The sequence below is a fragment of the Netta rufina genome (genome assembly GCF_964035555.1).
Source record: "Netta rufina genome assembly, chromosome: W".
Classification (NCBI taxonomy): domain Eukaryota; kingdom Metazoa; phylum Chordata; class Aves; order Anseriformes; family Anatidae; genus Netta; species Netta rufina.
The window spans coordinates 1,289,273-1,309,409 of record NC_140139.1 but is presented as its reverse complement, the minus strand read 5'-3'; the positions used below and the strand labels follow the sequence as shown (position 1 = coordinate 1,309,409).

The 20,137-nt window shown below is 41.3% G+C and overlaps 1 protein-coding gene across 1 annotated transcript in view; it reads right to left on the bottom strand.

Annotated features, from left to right (window-relative positions):
* Nucleotides 1–409: 409 nt before the first annotated feature.
* MBD2 (methyl-CpG binding domain protein 2) overlaps nt 410–20,137 on the bottom strand; it is a 28,122-nt gene continuing 8,394 nt past the window's right edge. Inside the window, exons 2-7 of the mRNA XM_084304557.1 lie at nt 18,649–18,808; nt 12,731–12,868; nt 6,380–6,470; nt 5,625–5,802; nt 2,281–2,421; nt 410–909 (exon numbers count right to left, since the gene is read on the bottom strand). Of these exons, the coding sequence (XP_084160683.1) occupies nt 2,292–2,421; nt 5,625–5,802; nt 6,380–6,470; nt 12,731–12,868; nt 18,649–18,808 (697 nt within the window). The 3' untranslated portion in view covers nt 410–909; nt 2,281–2,291. The remainder of the gene's footprint in view (nt 910–2,280; nt 2,422–5,624; nt 5,803–6,379; nt 6,471–12,730; nt 12,869–18,648; nt 18,809–20,137) is intronic.

Here is a 20,137-nt window from a genome sequence, read left to right as displayed (position 1 = left end):
AGGCACTGCAGCACGGATGCATTTCCCCCAGAAAGGGCCAGCCCAGTGTCCTGCTTCTCTGTCTCAGCAGACAGAAACAAAAACGAGTTTCAGCACCTGCTGCATTCTGCACCGAAGCCACTTTCTTCCCAGTTTCACTTCAACTTCAGAGCAGAACTCTGTAAAGTCATGCCGGCTACTTATTTTTAGCACTCCTCTTGCTCAGGGGGAATGCAATTGTACTTCAGCTCAAGTGAAAAATCCACAACTGCTCCCGAGATCAGACAGCTTTCCCGAGGCAGTGCTCTGGGCAAAGACAGAACTTTTTGACATCCGCCCTTCCCAGCCTACCCAGCACCTGGCCAAGCAAACCAAATACGAGCAGGGACTGTTCTCACTTACTCTGTCCACAACACGACAAGTTTTCAACTGATTGGAATATAATCTTTTATTTCTCTTTACAGTGATGACGGAAGAATGTACGGGTGTTTTCACCCATAGGTATAAAAATCTGTTTATATACAGAGTCACAATAATCTTTAATTGGGAAATCACTCTGTGCTCCTGATCCATCCTTACTAAAGACCACAGGAAAAAAAAAAAAAAAAAAAAAAAAACAACCAACAAATATTTAATACAGGCAATATAATTCCAGTAGGTTTGCAACCTGGCATCAAAAGCTCAGCTTTAGATTAAGGGTAATGTTTGATACTTAAAAAAGGACTTTAAGTCATAGGACACAAAATAAAGTTGCTTTTCAAATAAGATATATACATCAAAAATAGGAGTCTAAAAAAGGCATTGGTTTTAATGCTATTAGAAAGCTATATAAATGTGCATGGGTCCGTTTCTTCTTATAACGAAAGACCGAAGGAAAAAGTGCCTCTGGCTTTTGGGAATTTCCTCCTGGGACAAGTCAGTTAAAAGTACCTGCAAGAGAGAAAGAAAGAAGCCCTTTTGGAAAAGCAAAGGCAGGTGGTTGCATCAATTAGAGAGACTTTGTTTGAACAGTTACAGCTGTGCTTTAGCTCCATATGAAGAGCACATTATAAATTGTTCCTAGTGAGTAATAAAAAAAATTAACACCACATAAGTAGCTGCTCAGTTGTTAAGACTCCTGCAAGCGCCTAGTTATTTTTTTTTATTAAGCACAACCACAACACGACATGGTTTAAAGGTTCAACCTCTTCCACCACACACCCTCCTGCATTCCGGGGTGTTTCATTACAACTTAAAATCACTTTCTGGATTCTCATTTTTAAACATGGAATAATTAGTACATAAAAAGTTTCTTAATATCAACGGATCAGACTGAAAAATTAGTCTGGGAATTATTAGGGGAAAAAATTAGTAGGGAAAAGACTCATCTTTCGAGGTGCTTTACTAATCCACTTAAAACTCTCGTTAAAATTTATAATGAAAGCCATTAGGGCAGAAAGCAGGGGTTTTAGAGAATACAGCCAACATACTAAGTACAGGTAAATAGGTAAGGAGCGGATGAAAATCAAGGTCTGCTGATCCACCTGATTTCTACCGAGAACTGAAGCATCAGTGCAAAAATAACCACTTCTGTGACTCCATTACAGAGTAATTATTTCACGCTAAATTAAGGAGTTCAGATTGACAATTTGAGTCGAAAATGGCAAAGGTTCGAAATTTCACACCTTAAATCAGCGTTCTTGCCTGACTTCCTTTAATGTTACCCATAATGAGGCTTTTAGAGGAGAAATATTCAGGGATTAAGAGTCTGACAGTAAATATCTAGAACTTCAAGTAATTAGAAGGAAGGTTACTGGCCTGTTAACTGGGCTAAACAACACTGCCAAATAGCTCTCGTACACGACATAAAGAGCAAATTTACGTTGCACTCATTCCATAAGTAATAAAAATGTGCATTAGAAACATGAATTAACGAATACGTGAATTAATATTCGTAAGTATTATCCATTTAAAAATAAATAGAAAAGTTTTGGGAATTAAATTAAATTCGGAAGAGCAGCAGGACATTTACTTTGATCGCTTTACCCCTTTTTTCAGCACCTACTAAGCATTAAAAGATTCACCTGCAACGGTTTCCAGAGACTGGGCTTTTACCCTAAAGGATGAAAAACACTTTCTTCCTCCCCCAGCGATCTGTGTAGCATTCAATGTGAAAATATTCATTTATAAACATGCAAAACTGCCCCTGCTGATGCAGTGCACTAACAAACGTGCTGGGAGAACGTGGGGCTGCTGCTGCGTGATACGCTGGCGGATGAGATGGGGAAATCTGAGCGTGCCCCTCCTGGAGATCTGACTCACCTGATTTCTTTTTATGCTTCATCTCCGTTATCCATTTCTACCTCTAGATCTTTTGTCGTATCAGCCGCCCGTGACAGAATGTCTGCCATTAGTGCTTCCTCCAGTTTCTTACGCACTTGTTGCACCCGCTCTTCTTGTTTCCTGAAAGCAGAGAAGGGGCAGAGTTGTCAATCCTTCAAGCATAATATCATCCTTGGAGCATGCTACATGGATAAACAATGTCTCAGGATTGTTTTTTTAACCCATACTGATTAGTTCTTTAATATATTACCTTCACATTCAACTATTATCTACCAGTCACTGATGCATTTTGGGCAGCAGCAACAAATGGTTGTTTCCCTGCTGAGCTATTTCAAACATCTTCCCTCAGATGTCTCCAACAATTTAAGGCATTTTGAGTCAATGTTTAGCTTGGAAGGTAAAATTTAGCTTTCCTGTGTTACCTGAAAGCAAGGAGTCCTCTTTTGAAGTTTTCCCAAGAGAACACAACTTTTGCAAAAGAACATTTATTTTTTTTTTTAAACTCGAAAATACACCTGTTCTATCAAGCTATGTTTTCTAAAAAATAAAAATATATATATATATATGCTTAAAAATGACCAGAACTCATCAGAAACAGGCACAGGCAGCACAGGAAGACATTTGTTTGAGTGCTGCAAACACCCTGCAGCTATTTAGGACGGCAGGACAGATAGGAAGAACATCAAATCTTCGAAGAGCAGGAGTGATATCTAGCGTGCTGCACAAGCCAGAAGCCTCTCAGGAGCACCAGCCTCTAAAAGCTGTTCAGTTTTACCGCTGCAGCTACTGCCAGCACTTCGGAGGAGGCTGTCTGCTCACAGAGATAGCAAAAGAAGTGCAGAACAAACCAGCAGCTCGGTATATAAATTGTTTTCTGTCTTCCAGCTGTTTCCTATCGTTGTTTTCTGTCCTCCACGGACAGCTCGCTGTCTCCCAGAGCTGTTAAGTTGCAGTGCCCAGTGATCTTTCAGACCCCTGGGCAGAGAACTGAACCGAAAATGCTTTATAACCTGTTTTATTTCTCCTTCGTCACACAGAATAGCAACTTTGGTATTTGTTAATTGAATGAAAGCGATCCCAAGACCTCAAATAAGATGAAATATAACCAAAACAAGCCAACAAGTTTCCTTCCTACCACCTCGAACCCAATATCCGTGGCATTTAACTCCCACAAGACACAGAAGTGCCAGCCAACGTCACGTATATTGGACCAGCTCCTGTTATTAAGGGCTGTTAAGGTTCCTGTTAGCAGGGCATGCGGCCTCCTCGTGAGATTCTTCTTCCTCACCTCCCAAGGTCAGGTGAAGACAGAGCTTTCCCAAGTTAGCTCATTCCCAAATCGTCAGGCAGCCAGTTAATCTCCCTGGCAGCAATAACCATAAAACAGCTCGCGGCACTTCCAGGCCTGAGCAGGCTGCTCTGCTAGCAAATGGATTTAAGCATTAAAAACCCAGCTCTGTTTATACAAGCAGTATTACTTTTAAAGCATGGGGAGCTACCGAGAGCAAATATTTAAGGACCAACAGCAAAAAAAAAGCGTGCTACTAAGAAGTGCTCATCTTTAAGTAAAACGCTAAGGCTCAGACTATCTCCACTGAGCAGCTCCGCAGCCACATGCTCTTTTCAGCCTTCCTCCTGCCAAGACGCACTCCTCATCCTACAGTATTTATGCTATTGTCTTCAAAAGCAAGCGAGCGTTAAAGAGATGCTCCCCCTAACGCAGAAATTCATTCAAATTCTGACCATATTTTCACGGGAAAGCTGCTTCATGCAGCAGGACTGCACATAAACGTCGCATTCAGGCGATTTCCTTATAGTGCTCAGAATTAAATTCAGGTTTAGGGCCATCCACTGACTCCCCCCACACACACCTCTCCCAAACGTCATCTCACAAAGATCTTCTCTCCTCCCCTCTCAGCAGAAATTAACCACTGCTGACACAGCAAATCTAAACAGCAGTGACATATTCTCAGCCGCCTACTTTGCTGACACGCTCCCTATCAAACTCATCATTAGAAAACGGGGTCAGAAAGTCGATGCCATTGCTTATTTAGGTTTTTACCTCTCTGCAACGCAGAAGGGTGTGATCATTTTACCTTACGAGTTTCTTAATCATGAGGAGAGCTCAGGCTGCAACAGCATCCTCTCATTTCCTCCCTTTGGCACTTTGTAGTTCTCATGGCTTCGGTCTGCCACACAGAGCAAGATTTGTGCAGGGCACTGAGGAATATCGTGAGCTACCAAGCTCCAGCTGACTAGCTTGGATCGAGGTTCAAATAGCTGAAGACGACGACATGCTTAGCTCCAAGCTAAGCCGACTTGGAGAGCCCTAAATTTGAATTACTCTCCATCCCTGTCTGATGTTAAATGCCACTTGGCTTTTGGACAGATTAAGAGGTAATTTTTCTTACCCACTACCGCGCAGAGCGTGACGCTGCCAGACATACTTCATTTATCGCTATGCTCTGGTGAATTTAGCAGGTTACGGCTGCTTACAGGGAAAAGCAGAAGTCCTATTAACATGCAATTTCAACAGGCCATTTGTCAAGAAACCTGCGAAATCTCAGGAACAACACCTAATGGGCAACAGCGATCATTCAGCAAAGCACCTAGCCTGAGCAAGAGAAAGGGCTCTTGAAAACCAAAAGGTAGGATTTTCAGAAACTAGGAGAGCAATCCCTCTGTTCCTTTCAGAGGATGCCATTCCCCGATCCACCCCAGAAGAGGAAAACTAGTTAAAGCTTTTCATCTAATAGAGACTCAAGGATGTCACCCCGAGCCTTTTACAGAAACGGAGATAACTCAATAGTGCGGTTACAAAAAGAAGATAACGATGTGCAGGTCAGGAAAAAAAAAAGCTACGAACAAGCTGTGAATCAGCAATCTCAAGATAAATGATCTCGGACTCGTATGGGAGAAGCCAGTTTACAGGGAATACCAAAAACCTGCCTAAAGAGACCAAGATTGACACGTAAACACCCCTGGGAACAACACCATGCTCATTTTACACCCTTACCTTGCACAAGACTAGCATTTAGAAGCCGTATCCCACAACTGAAAAATGTTAAGTGCTTATCCCTGCTGATATGGAAGCGTGGTTAATTCTTAATCAGGCATTTAGAGGAGGAGATTTAAAATGTTTGCTGAACTGAAAGATGAAATTTTGTATTTTACTCTGATTACGAAATAGATTTATCATCATTACATGACCAGGAATACTTCAAATTAAACGTGATTCAAGCTGGCAGCTATTTTCAGAGAATCCAAATGTTCCTTGGGCTCCAGCAGCCTCCCCTTTTCTTGAAGACTCGATAAAAACTCACCTAATGTCATCGTCTGTGACTATGAAAGCTTTGCAGAGGGGTTGAGATGTGTTGAGCCAGACGGCTGGGTTCTTCTCCACGGCTGCGGAGAGCTGGCCCGTGATGGGTGCCGAACTGGTGTGCAAAGCGCTGGCAACAGCCGACAACAAGGTATCGTCGTTGTTACCTGGGCCAACTCCTAAAATAAGGATAAATTCTATAAAAAAACAGCTTTGCAGTAACATTTCACAAGGCAGCTCACCGCTAGAATTGGCTGGATTTTTTTATTTATTTTTTTACTTGCAATAGCAATTACAGCATCATGATTTTTTTAATAAAGCTGATCACATCGTCGATTTATCAGTCACGTCCTCAAACAGTTCATCTGCAACTTCACCATGTTAATCCACACCAGCACAGTCTCTGCTTGAATCCTACAAGGTGTTAGGTTTGAAAAACGCCCAGTGAAGATTTTTACAGCCCTCAAGTTCCTGCGAAAGTCTCCTAGGCAGCGGAACAACGTTATTAATTCTGACCAGCGATTTGATCATATTTTAGATCAACTTTCACCAGCGAGAGTACAGTTCTGCAGTATGGTTTATATTAACTGCTAAAAATAAAGAGTTCTGGAGACTGAGGTATTTTGTCAGCAAGCATATCTACAATTTGAAGTTTACTAAATCTGATGGGAAACTGAAACGCTCGTTCAGAGCATTAAAAAGTCTGTCCCTGTTAAGCCCAAGCTGCTTTGTGAATCTGAAGCGTGAGCACAGTACCTTGAAGACCCTTGGGGAGCTCCATGGATTTTATGATTTGTTCGCTGACATCCGACGCGCTGAGGCCTTGTAGCCTCTTCTCCCAGAAAAGCTGCAGAAGCAAACGAGATCCCCGTTAGAATACGAAATAAATCAGCTCATGGAAATAAACTGTGCTCAGAATCAGAGGAACATCGGAACAATATACAAGATGCAGCTTGCAAAGGTGTGGAAAAGTGAATATCCTATCTGCGGCTGGAAATCTGTGTGATGCTGTATGTCACAGCAGCACAGATCACCAAATGAAGCTGCTCAGCAGCTGTACCCCCTCAAACCTACACTGGCTCCATGACCTAGCATTTTCCATTGCTGTGTAGGTAAATCCTGACTTTTCTAGAAACAGGATCAAATCACGCTTCCATTTCTCATTTCTTGATTTAAGGGAGGTTTTTTTAGTGATACAGATTTTCTTCTTCGCTCCTACCTTATATGTCCGAAGATAAATCCTGAAGTTCTGGGCTGCAGATTGACCATGACTATTATTTTAAAAAGACCTTTTTATATCTAGCAAGACAGCGATGGAAGCTGGTTAAAAAGGGATTAGCTTCCCATCTTGAAGCCTGTAGGACTTCAGAAAGCTTTTGCCACTTCACGTACAAGATGCAGACGCAATATTCAGCCACAGAAGCGCGCGTTCACGCGACTGAAAAAGATCCTGCGAGGCTCGAGGCACGGAGCATCTGCCTCTTCGGTTACAGCCCTAAAAATAGCTTACATTATTTAACCTGCACCTCTCTCAGCGTTATGGAGCCGGGGAAAAGAAGAGGAAAGAAACCTCCAATTCACCCCGGGGAGCACCACGAGGAGGATCCGCTCCTCTCTTCGGCTGCCTGCTGAGGCTGCACCAGCGCAGCCAGAAAAGCCAGATCCACGCCTCCGGGAGAGAGGCATTAGCAAACATGCCCCTGGTAGGCAGTGATGAGAATCCTGATGGGAGCAGGAGGAGGAAGGAATGAGAAAAGGACCGCATTTCAAGATTCATCATTCTTACGGCGCGATATTTCATTACTAATGCAGAACGAATAACCCTTCTGAGCATCCATCTGTCAATCAGGGGCATTGGTCCTGTTGCAGGATGAAAAACGGCCCCATTGCAATTTCTCCCGAAGCCTGGGGGTTAGGAAAAACACGCGGCAAAGAGCCTAAAACCCAAACCCTTCATTTAGCAGTGCTTGAGCGGGCTGGGTTCAGACCCAGCCAGCAGCCAAGCACCCCATTTCCTGGGAAATTAGTCAGCGTGCGTCATGCCAGAAGTGACCCCTTACGCAAGAACATCCTGCAGAGGGAGAACTGCATCCCTCAGCACCCAAACTTACTCTCTAGAGGGCAACCCGGTGTTCTTCTGATATGGGAACGCCGTGCCAAGGTCCCCAGGGCGGAGCAGCCTTTTCTTTTCACTTCCTTGTTCTTCTGCGGCCCGATAATGGTAGCCCTGAGCTGCAGATGTGCTGCTGGAGTCCTTTGTTTGGAGAACGGTAAAATATTGCTTCCTCCACCATTGGTTCTTTTTATCATTTATCATTTGGGAACTGTTCAACTCAATGCTGTTGCAAGCGATTCATGAGGAAATATGATTATAAAGTGGGCTTTTCAAAACGTCCGTGGAAGATTTTTAAATGGATGAGAATTCCTCCAAAAAGCTGGAAAACTTTTCATCTTTTTACACCCTGTGAGTTGCTCAGCTCTCCTACACCCATCATTGCCAAACAAAACGTCAGAGCTTCTCGACGGGCTTGGGAGGTGGAACTTCACCTCCTCAGCTTCCTTCCATCCCTCTTTTTTGATAGTTCTAACAGCCATCAACCAACAAGCTTCAGTTTTCCAACCCAACCTGATTTTGGATCCTAATCTTTTAAGTTCATCCGCAGGAAATAAAATTGCGTCTATTCGCCATCCTGCCATTTTTCGGGTAAATTAGGCTTTTGAGACTGCACCTATCTTATGCAAAAAGTGGCTGTGGTCGGATTTAGCTTGTGATCTATCATCTTATTCAATAATTCATCGCAATACAATCCACGGCAAGTATCTATAAAGTCTGCTAAGGATAAGATAGACTTTCAAATCAATTGCGAAGAGAACTTTTGGCCTGAAGACAGATTATTTTATAGGCAAATCTAACAGGTTTATCCTCAGGTGGTTTTATAAAGTGAATACCGGCAGGTTTATCCTCAGGTGGTTTTTTGAAAGGTGGCTATCTGCCATAGCACTAGAGGAATCAGATCACACAGTATTAACTGACTACTTGCTCTTCTTGAAGGAAGCTTCAAAGAGGAGGCTGGATGCGTTTTAAACAGTTGATCCATGCTCACGGATTTATTTTTTTTTTAGCCAAATGTATCAGGAAGGTAGAGCTGAACCTTTTGCAAATTCGGTTTTATAATCACCACTTAAGTTAGTTTATTTTACTAGCGTGATTTCAAGTTCTCTCTATCACCACAAGCAACATTATACAGCAGAATTAACAGGTGATTAATCAAGTCCTTGGCAGTCTGAGGTCCTTTAACTCAATACCTCAGGTATGCTACATGTTTGGGGAGTGAACTTGGTGAAAAAACTTCTGAAAAAGGCCAGTAAGCGTGGAACAATGTGAACCAAGGAGCTCTGAAACATGAAGAAGACGTTAAGTGCTCTACATAAGACACAGACCTATGGCCTGCGAAAAAAAGTCTGATTTCAAGAAGAAATCTGATTTGCAGCACCGCTCCATTCGATCCGATTAGGTACAAGAACGCTTGACATTCAGTTTCTGCAAAGGCAACCTGACTTTTTAAAATCCAAACCATTACTCTGAAATTTATCAAGAATATACCATTAGGAGGCTAAACTTTTTTATTCATTTATTTTTTCCTTTGCAGGACCCACTAAAAATCTGACAGGGTTCTTTTTCTTATACTGGCTTATTTGTGGACGCTGCAAAGAAAAAAAAAACAACACAGAAATAGTAAGGAAACCTATGCGAAGTAAGCTTATGGACAACTAAGATACATTTGAGCAGGATGATGCTTCAAAAAGAGATGTGAAAGCACTCCGAAGGAAATTGCAAATAAGGCTCCTAGATTTGCTATTTAAGAACAGATTTGCTGATTGTTTGATTAGGATAAAAAAATCTGAGAAATCTCCTGGATTGACTGGTACTGGTGTTGGAACAGAGGCCTCTTAGGGGAAGATGACTTAGAGAAGTCTTGTGCGTATCAGAAGACCCTTTACGAAATGCACACACACACAACTCGAGTACTTCCAGAATTCTCCAGAGCATTGCTACTCCTTCTTGGATGAAGTTCTCCGCTCTGATGATCAGTAATCTATGAAAGTCTAAAAATCTGAAAGCCTTTAAGATGCTGTCTCGCAGAGCAGTTGCTTGAAAAAGTCTTAGACAAGCTTGTGACGCTATTTGTGTGCAACTAAACATCGCGCTGAATACGTGGAACCAGCAGTTGCTTTAATTGACAGCTTTACCTCCACCCAGATCCCAGGCAAGCTGTTATCTTTCCAGGAACTACCACAGGGTTTAGTGCTTAAAGAAGAGCTGCTGCCAAACGCCTTCCCTGCCAACACTAATAACCATGTCTGCTCGCTCCCAGGTCACGAGAAAACTCCTGACTGCCAAAGGAACTCCAATGCTCGGTTCTTTTCAGCTCTACCTAAGGAGGAAGGCCAAAGAGAATCTGCAGGGAACTCTGGTGAGGCTGTCTTTTGAAAAGGGAGGTATAACAGGTACGAGTGAAGCGAGGCTTTTGGAGATGTGTATCTCGAAATACAGAAGGAAGAACCCCGTCAGGGATTTGGGGCCAAGAATTGAAGAAATGGGGAGGAATGACACTGGAAATGGTAACTGAGTAAGCTTTACATACAAATAGGCAATAGTCAGTGCTTCAGCAGCTGATTATCCAACACTGATTTAACGTCTACATATTGGGAGGTTTACATGCCTGAGTATAAGAGAAGGAGGATGCACGTAGGGATCATTTATATGAGGAGAAATAGAGTTTAACTGGAAGAGAACTCAAGGCTGCACTTGTCTGACAATTGTATCTCAAGTGCTCCAAGGTGTCGGTTTTATTCCTTCCTATTTCTTTTTTATTTCTGTTTCCTTTTTATTTCTTGTATTTTTTTTATTCTTTTTAGAAAGAATAAAATTTTCCAGCAACTTCACTCCTCGCCCTGGTTTTTCTATTTTATCTCAACTGATCGCACCAAAAAAAAGAATCCTTGCTTTTTGAAAACCAAGCAAAAGACCACATCCATTAATATTTACAATCCAGACAGTAAGTAGAGCATCCGAGTGAACTTCTTGATGCTTTCAAACGAGATGTGCATGTCTGTGTATTTACATACCTTCAGTTACCAATGCCTAAAGAAATACTGATAAACGTGTGATGGAAATCTGTGTGTAAAGAAACCAGATCACTGGAAATTGTTTATGGAATCTGGCAATTTGCTTAAGATTCTCCAGGAATTGACGGCGTATCTACACTAAACTGCTTTGTTCCAGATTTTTTACTGGAAGTTTTATTCAGAACTCATTGAAGCTTTACGTAAAAGGCAACTGTGACCAACTATTCTCTCCCTTCTCCAAGTTTCCCACCTGCGTCAGTCACCAAGACAAACATAAGATCTCAAAGCAGCATTTTAGGTTGGGGAAAGGCAAAAGAGCAAGACATTTCAAGATTTCCTTTAATATTAGACATATAAGATAAACTATTCTACATTCAGTGGAAGTAGAGTTCGCATTTCTTCAAATGAAATATGTCAATACAGAACAAGAATAACATTTTAAGTGTCCTCTTCTGAAGATGTACTCTTGCAAGCAAAGCAAAAGGATGCTAATCAAACCCAAATGCTGACGCAGTGATCAGCAGACATGGATTTCTTGAAGATCTTGCTATAGCTTCAGCTGCTAGAACTTAAAGAAGCCAAGATTTAACTTGGGTGGGTTTGAAAACCGACTATTCTTCAAGTCTTTACTTGAGAGTCGTTCTCAAAAGACAAGGGATGCATTCCAGATGGTTTCAGTTCACTATGTATTTCAAGCAAAGATTCTGGAAGAAAGAAAGCTGGGAGGAAACAGGCAAGCACAAGAGGATTTGAAATCCATCAAGATACGGATCGCCAAACATCCACGTCTCTTGCCACAAAGGTGCCGTAACTTTCTTACCCTTCAGTGATTATTACTGGTTCAGCAGACATCCTAACACACCAAGTGTAGTAGTTTAAAAGGAAAACCCAAAGAACGTGAAGAGAATCAATAGACACATGCAATTATGCATCTTTAGGATCTGAACGTGATACACTTACATGGCCCCTGTTGAACTTCACGGGACCAACAGTGAGGTTAGCTGAGGCCTTCAAATCTTGCTAAAAGACATCTCAACAAGATGATCCCATACGGCTCGATATTTCTTCCTTCTCTTTCTCACCTGAATTTAGAGGATGCAGAGTCTAAATTCCTTATGTTATTTCTAACGAGAACAGCATTCAAGAGGTTTGAAAGTTCAATATTAGAGACAGCCTGAGTTTCAAAGGAAACGTTGTTAAAAGTTAGTGACACACCAACGTACAAAAACGTGAACATGCCTCTGCATTTTCTTCTCATCCCAGAATAAGATGTTTCAGTTTGATGAGAGCAATGCTATGACTCCAAAAATACACATCAGACTTACAAAGTAACACCTAAATCCTATAAACACTGTTATGCAGCTGATTATTCCTTCCACTAAATTTCCTTTTCTTCTCTGCTCTTCTCCCCATAAAAAACAAAACTGAAAAAGCATCGTGTGAAGAGGTGATGTCATTGATATAGAGAAAAGCAGCTAAAAAAAAACTTGTGTAAGGTGAGTTTAAGTCACTGTGTTTTGCATTTGTAGTAGTATTATACTGAAAGAGGAATTTCAGATAATTTTAAAATTGATTTTGCACAAAGCTCTTCTATATAAAAGCGATAATAGTTCTTGATGACAACTGTATGTTTTATAGAGACTTCAATTAAGAAGCTGCACGTGAAAAAAGTTTTGTGTTTGAGGTCCAATTGTGACAACACAGCACGTATCTGCAATTCAAGAGGAATTTTTCTGTCAAATCTGAAGGAAGTTTTGGATTAAGCAAAAATAATCTCCATAAGAACTGACTTATTTCTGGATTTTAAGGGTATTTATTACAGCGTATTTCCATAAGTAACCATCAAGACAGGATAGCTCATCTGCGATTGAAGCGCAGCTGAAAATATTTTGATTTTCAGCTTGGAAATCACAATAGTTTGATTTTCAGCTTGTCTCAAATGTTGCACAGCAACAACAGAAAGAGATGAATTCGTACCTGCCGTGGCTGTTCCGTCACTCGCTGCGGATCGGATCTCACTTTGTTACTAGGATGGTTGGTGACTTTGGTGACGGGCTGCTTGAAAATCGATGCAGTTTGTCTGATGGGCAAAGTCGTATTCAAGTCTGGTTTTCCCTGTTTAAAAAAAAAAAAAAAAAAAAAAAAGGTGAATTAACAAGAGATACACATAAAATTCCTACAAATTAACGTTGGATAAACCATCCTCTACTGACGAGCAAAAGAAAGCAGCTTTTTCTGGAGTAAAGATTTCCCTGAAATGCTGTACTTAACTAACCTTTGCGGCCACCCAACTTTAAAAAAAAATGTACCACTTAAGCAGCTCCCCACGTTCTCACCTTCTCTGGAAGAAGCACACTGCTTCAAAAGTCCACCTTTTCTTTTAGTAAATGATAAATGTCATTTGTGCAAGCGACTTACATTCTGAAAACAGACAGCTTCGTGAAAATACGCTTGTAGTGAATAGTTTAGAGAGTCCCACATCTTAAAGGACAGCAACTTGCTCGTTAATTCATCACAGATTTCCTAAGCGATTCCTCCATAATACAATTTTTAATCCAGTGCAGTCATTCGTTCTGGAAAGAAACTAAAACTATATAAACTTCAGCAAAGCCTTTTGGCAAAGCTAGTTTTTATCAGGTTTGTTAACAGATGGTTCCCTTGCACCAGATAGAACAGTTCCCCAGTAAGAGCTTGGCACATACAGAACCCTCAGACCTTTGGAGATACTACAGAAAGGCATTTAGGCATCAGTACTAACACCACCAGATGAATCATTTGGGATGGGGAAGTCCCCCCTTACCCCCAAGACTGCTGAAGACAAAAGCACATTAACCTATGCACCATTCAGAGTCTCTGAATGGATCTATCCAAGAGCTGCCTGCAAGTTTGAAGTGCCATGCCAGCAGAACAGTCCCCTAAAGCTTTATTTTTTTTGTAATCTCATTTCCTAGAAGTCCTGAAGACCATTCAGACCTCTCTGCTTCTGCATTTTGCCTTGTTTTCCCTGAAATAATCCCCATTTTTCCTGGGATGTCACTGGCAAGACACGTTCTTACACCCACATAAGACACTGAAAATAAATATCCTATAATACAGAAGTCCCAATTAACACGTACCAAAAAGCACCTTCATGTTTTGTGAGACTGTCTTACAGATAGATCTATTTTTTGACACACAAAAATGGTTTTGTTTTCTTAAAAAATACTGCTATTTGCTCAAAAGGAAGAAAAGTTATTGCCCGTTACTTCAGATCTTAGAAGAAAGTTTTATAATTGGCTTTGAGCTCACTGGATAAAAATTGCACGGTGAACGTTGATAGTGGACTACAGCCAAAGATCACATTAAAATGATTTAAAATTAAAATGATTTAAAATTATTTCTACCAAGAATCTCCTAGCTCTGTGTCATCCTGGAGAGGTTGCAGAAAGAGGTTTCCCCACTTGCCTCTCCCCACACCCAACAGATGACTCAAAAAGCTGAAAAAACAGCCAATGTAATAATCATCGTGGCTTGTGAGGACATACGGCATTAAGTGCCTTGCCTGCGGGAAGGTTTTCACGTTGAAAATTACTTTCTGCACACTTTCTGTGCAAAGATATTCTTTTGATGGCTGGTTTATAGGTGTTACGCTGCACACATACAGAAAGAAGGACTTCACACGCTCCCTCTCAAGGACAGAAGCGTGCTAAAACGCTGGGCATGTTGATGATGGAGGATCCACCCCGTCAGACTGACCTAGCAAAGCGCTGAAAGAGGGAAACTCTTAAAAGAAAAAGTTAGAAATAGGGAGGATATTTTTAAAATAAGAATTTCAATTGAGACAGGTGTAGTGAAAAGACTTACTGGTTACTAATGTGATAATAAACCTGAGTCTCTAACAGTTTTAAATTCATTTTTATACAGATCATTACAGAATATCCACCGTGAGTATCTAGCTGTCATCATCTGGACGTGTGTTTAGCTTAGAAACTTAATGATTTTTAAGAACCAGAGAGCACACACTCGTTTAACAGTGTCTTTTATGAAGTCATCTCGTCCAAATTGCGTAATCTAAATACCGAGGGTTTGAAGACTGAGATTTAATTCCCGTTTCTAAGCCCAAGAAATTGCTTTTTTTATCATAAAGTTCTTTCCAGGAGAAAAACAAGGAATTCCTCCACCTAATGTTAAGGAATGCAATTGATAGGAAAGAGAAACAGAGAAATGCTTCATATTTATCTCAGTATTACCTAAATGAAGGGATGGTTGCAGTACTTCAGGCCTGCTTTTTTCTCCAGATGGCAAAGAAGGTGATTTATCAAGAGTACCACGTACATTCCTAGCTATTTAGCATTATGACTCAATTCACACACTCATTTTTAAGCTCTCTCTGTAGCATTTTAGGAATCTTTGCTTAATATCGATTCACTCAGCCTCTGAGGAAAGCCAAAACAATTTTCCAGAGCAGCAGAAGTATGCTAGAACACAGAACTGAATCCTGAAAGGGTTCTAGAAATAGATTATTTTCAATGGAAGTCTTTCTGCTTCTATTCCTACCACTCCTTGAAAAACACCTTGCTGTTTTATAGGTCCCCATTCTTCATTTCCAGCTAGAGCAGTCAACTCGTTTAGATATAATAAGGCTAAAAGCACAAATTCCCATGGAAGTCATCCTCAGAAATCCAGGTATCTGTTGTTTCTCATTCATAAACTCACAGCTAGAAGCCAGTCCCCATGTCTTGTAATATTATTCCTGCTTTTAGCAGGAATATGTCCCTCCTATCAAATATGGGGCCCACGGTGAACCCTCTGACAGACTCTCTGATTGATGTCTAATGAAATCTAATGTTAGACTTTTTCCATATATTTTTTTTTTATATCTAAAGCAGCTCTGATGAGCACAGAACCACCAACCAGAGCCAGACCAGAACCTTGACAGACTTTATTTCTCCTCCCAGCTTCGCCTTCCCTGATCTTGTGACATCGAGTTCAAAGCCATCCGTGAAGCTTTGAAGTCCATGCCTCCAGGACATTCTCTGCAGCAGCATCAGTAGTCGTGGTAAAACAGCTATTAAAGTTCACAAACACAGTAATATGACAGAGCCACCCACAACACGGGGGGTAAATCTGGTTTAGCTGACACTTCTGGAGCAGAGGCCTTGGTTTCAAGTTCCTGGAAAAAAACCCACAGGTTCCTTTTGTCCTGTAATATGACTTAAAGGGGAATTTTTAAATTATACCCATTAAACTAACTTTAAAAAAATTAAAAAATTAAATTCCTTCAGGCAGTGTGAGAACTTAAATTCAGCTACATTAATGACCTAGCCCCGAGAATGAAAGCAAAACCCCGATGAGTAATGAACTATCCAGGAAATGCCATTTGAAGGACTAGATGCCCAATCTACTTTTTAATCAAAGCAACGTACTCGAAAGTGGCCATTAGGATAAACTGTTTAAACTAAGAACAGATCAAATCCCAAGTAGTATAATTGTACTCGTTACTGTCTTACTTTGTTTCCCCTCTCATCACACTCACATCTGGGCTCGCTGCTCTCCTAACCAAGCGGTCACTGGGAGTGCTGAACAACAAATAAACTCCTTAGGACAGAAACTCGCTAAGCTCATCTATCTCCAGCACCTGCAGATGGTCAGAGTTAGAGGGAAAAACCATAAGTTAACAGGAAAGGACGGATGTTCAGAGAAACTCTTTTTTTCACAACAAACCATAAACGAGATTTGTTCCTGACACAAGAAGAGCTTCCAATCCGTCTTAAAGAAGGCAGCGGCAGCAAACATCCCTTGATGTACAGCCAACACCTCTCCTAAAGCATAGAGGACTCTTCTGAGCCTTCTGGCCAAAAGACTTTACACGTTTCAAGTGCTCAGACACAGGTTCACCACCTGAAGTTCACCACGTTGAGCTTTAAGCACCCCTACAAAACTTCAGCATCCAGAAACCCAAACCTGTGGGAGTTACATCACTTGCTCACTAACAAAAATCTTCTGCTCTAGGAACGATAGCAATACATTAAACAGCAGAAATATCGGTGTCCCCTGTTCGTTTTTATCCATGAGGAGCATCTTATTTATTCTCCAGTAACAGTTTCCAAAGAATTCCAGTCCGCTACCTTTTTGAAGACCTATTTCCAGAAACATCAACACGCTCCCATCGTGAAAACATTTTAAAAACTCGATATATTTCCTGGCCTTTCATATCCTAAGAAGCCATCTATCATCGGATAGCATGTTAAATTGTAGCCTCTATTATGGCGTACGTGAATGTCAAAAGTGAAAAGCATTTATTAGCATCTATTACCCTCGGTTCCAATTCAAACCAGGAGAGGTTCACAGCGTTTCCATCCACCAGATGCATCAATCTAACCGTCTAGACACGTCGCAGAAAGAAGGCCAGAGTCTTATTTTGATATTCGTTCTTGGAACAGAAGGGGAGCCAAGGAGTTTAGAAACGTTCGTGGCGAGTTGTTTGTCCAAAAACAAACAAGCCATAAAACATGAGCAAGTTTATACACAAACATGCCTACGCACGGCTCGCGTTTATGGTCCCTCCAGCAGCACAGCTGCACGGCGGACTAGAAGACGACCACAACCAATGTTTGGCACTGTCTGGTGGAAGGAAGAAAGCATAAACTTCAGGATTAAGCTGAGGTCCCCTTTTTAACTATCGCGGAGGCTGCAGAAATTCTGGAAAGCTCATGAGCCACACAGTCATTCACTTTCAAATAATAAGTGTTATTTACCTAAAAAAGAGAAAGCGTTAATTTATTCTAATCTGATAGTTAAAGAGTTACTGCGAACGACACCCAAAATCACAGCAATACAAAGTTAGCACAGTCTCGTCTGGATTTTATATACCAAATTTTGCAATTTCTGCCCCTGCAGACTGCCCACCCAAAACGTTTCCTTGGAGTAGCCCCAATAGCTGTCTTAATTTGAAAGCCTCCCGTCTGCGGGAAGGAAATGAAAGAATCTGAAGGCATGACTTAAATAAAAAGCAATCAGCATGAAATGTTTGGGTCACAAATTACAAGCGGCAGATGACCAAAAACGACAGTGCATGAGACACAGCTAAAACTCGTTAGGTATTTTCAGACACTACTGTAAATTAGGAAACCTCAGAGAAATAAAGCTCTTTCAAAAGGAAAAACGTTGTTACCGAAATCCTTGGGAACTTGTGAGAACTGTTGTACAAGAAATCTATATTTTGTTTAGGAATAGAGTATCTGAGGGTCTGATAAGTTTATTTGTCCTGTCCTTACATGCTACAGCCGTTATTTTACTGCTCTACGCTTCAGACTTTCATTTTTAATCTACCTTACACATTCTCTTCAGTACTCAAAAGGGCGTGTTTGTCCAAAGAGAACTAAGACAAGAAGAGAACAATCAGATCAACTGACAAAGGCCCAATCAAGCAGAGAAATATCTGGCCTTGTTTGGCTCCAGACATTCGGATTTGTACAGATAAGCTGCCTCAGAAAACAAGCTTCCTGGCACATACTCAAAATGTGAACTATTTCATCTCAGAACAGGAAGATGAACATAGAATTTAGGAATTTTGAAGCCTTGCACAGAAGAAACCGACGTCAACAATCCTAACTGTTACCGTTTAGAAGAACATTACTCAGGCAGATGACTAAAACTTCGAGCTCTTTATAGCCTTTAGCCAACTTCTGGCTTACTCAGACCTTTGTTTCATACTTAACATCACCTTGGTATTTTCTGGTAGTAGCAGAGCATTCCCTCTATTTAAAAAATTTGCATCTCTACCACTACGAAAAATTAAACATACACGTACATCTTAGAAGCAGGCTGCTTTAAAGCAGAAAAGAAATTGCTAAATGAACTACAGGAAAGGAAATTCTTAGGATATCCTTAAACACAGTATTTTACTAACAAACCTTATTTTGATTGAGAGAATCATTCCTTAGTCTCTGTTTGTTCTTCTGCAATTTACTGGGCATCATCTTTCCCGTTCTGAAGTCAAAACTGCTGAGATCAACAGTGTTTCCCAGGTATCTTGCCAACTGAGGCTTGCTTCTGAACTTCTTACCACTTGGACTAAAAAGAAGAAAACACTTTAGTATGTTTTGTTGTACAAGAGGACACAACCTTGACTTCTTACAACAGCTTTTACGCCTGGTTAAAGATCCAAAAAGTTTCCATTAGCTTTATTCCACGTGGCACGTTCATTGGTGTGGGGGTTAGCGATGGCACAACTGCCCAATCCCTGCATACATCCAATCCCCTCCTTGGCACGGGTTTTAATTTACGTGTCAGGCTAAACCTTGGCAAGTCAGGCTGCGTCCAAGGGCTGGAACTTCTCCGCACAAACCGTAAAGATCCTGTGCAAGGTCTAAATTGATTGCTAAGGTCAGCCTAGACTCAACAGCAACCCTTTTCGGCTAGCAAACAGCAAGGGATTGAAGCCACGGGCACAACTAAGACTCGAGGTGACATCTCTGGGCTCTGCAGTCGCTTACACTGGTGAGCAGAGGCAGCGAGGAACCTGAGCAACAAGCAAGCAAGCAGCAAGCGAGATGGTGCGGAACATGAAGCAGGTCCCAGGCTGCAATTGTATTTATGGCAGATCCCATCATCACAAATTCAAATCGTACAGAAGTTATTTAAATCGGACTCGTTTGAAATTACCGCATTGCTGTTACCCCAAATTCCCAGCTAAAGGTCTGAATAAGCGAGATACTTTTAGGTTTTCCTAAGGAAGGGCTATTTCTCCCCCTCTTTACGTTACAGAATCCTCTCTCTTCGGCTCAAACACCCAGGATGGTGATGCACATACCACACACACGCACTGCCTGCTCTGAATTACGCATTTCATCTCTGACACATTTCATCTCTGTAGATTTTCACCGAGCTCGATGAGGCTTCCCCTGCACGGACTCATCAGCGGGTCAACCAGGACTTTAAGGGACAATTAAGGGACAACGGTGCTGCCCCCAGACTCAAAAGCTGGGGGAAAAGCTGCTGGCAGGAACTGCTACACACAACTCAAACTGCAGCCCTGGTTGGAGGTGGCTTCTCAGTACATGGTTGTAGAAACAGCTACATACCTATCGCATCAAGTCAACAGCCATTTGATGGTCTACTGCAAATCTCTCTGCAGTGAAATGACCTAAAAAAGGTCAAAAAAGGACCTGAAAAAGTGTCAAAAGCTTCCTTACGCCAGAGGTTAACCAATCTCAGGGTGTTTTCCACAACACTTTGTGCAAAAAATTACTGAAGATTTCTGTCTACGCTTTTCCTCCGAAGCGTTGTGTGCTTTTTTTTTTTTTTCTCCCCACCTCAAAAAGCCCTCGAGGCAAGAACTTCCACACAAAAGAATACGTACTGAATTCTGGGAAAACCAGCTCATTAAGCCAAACGTTTTTT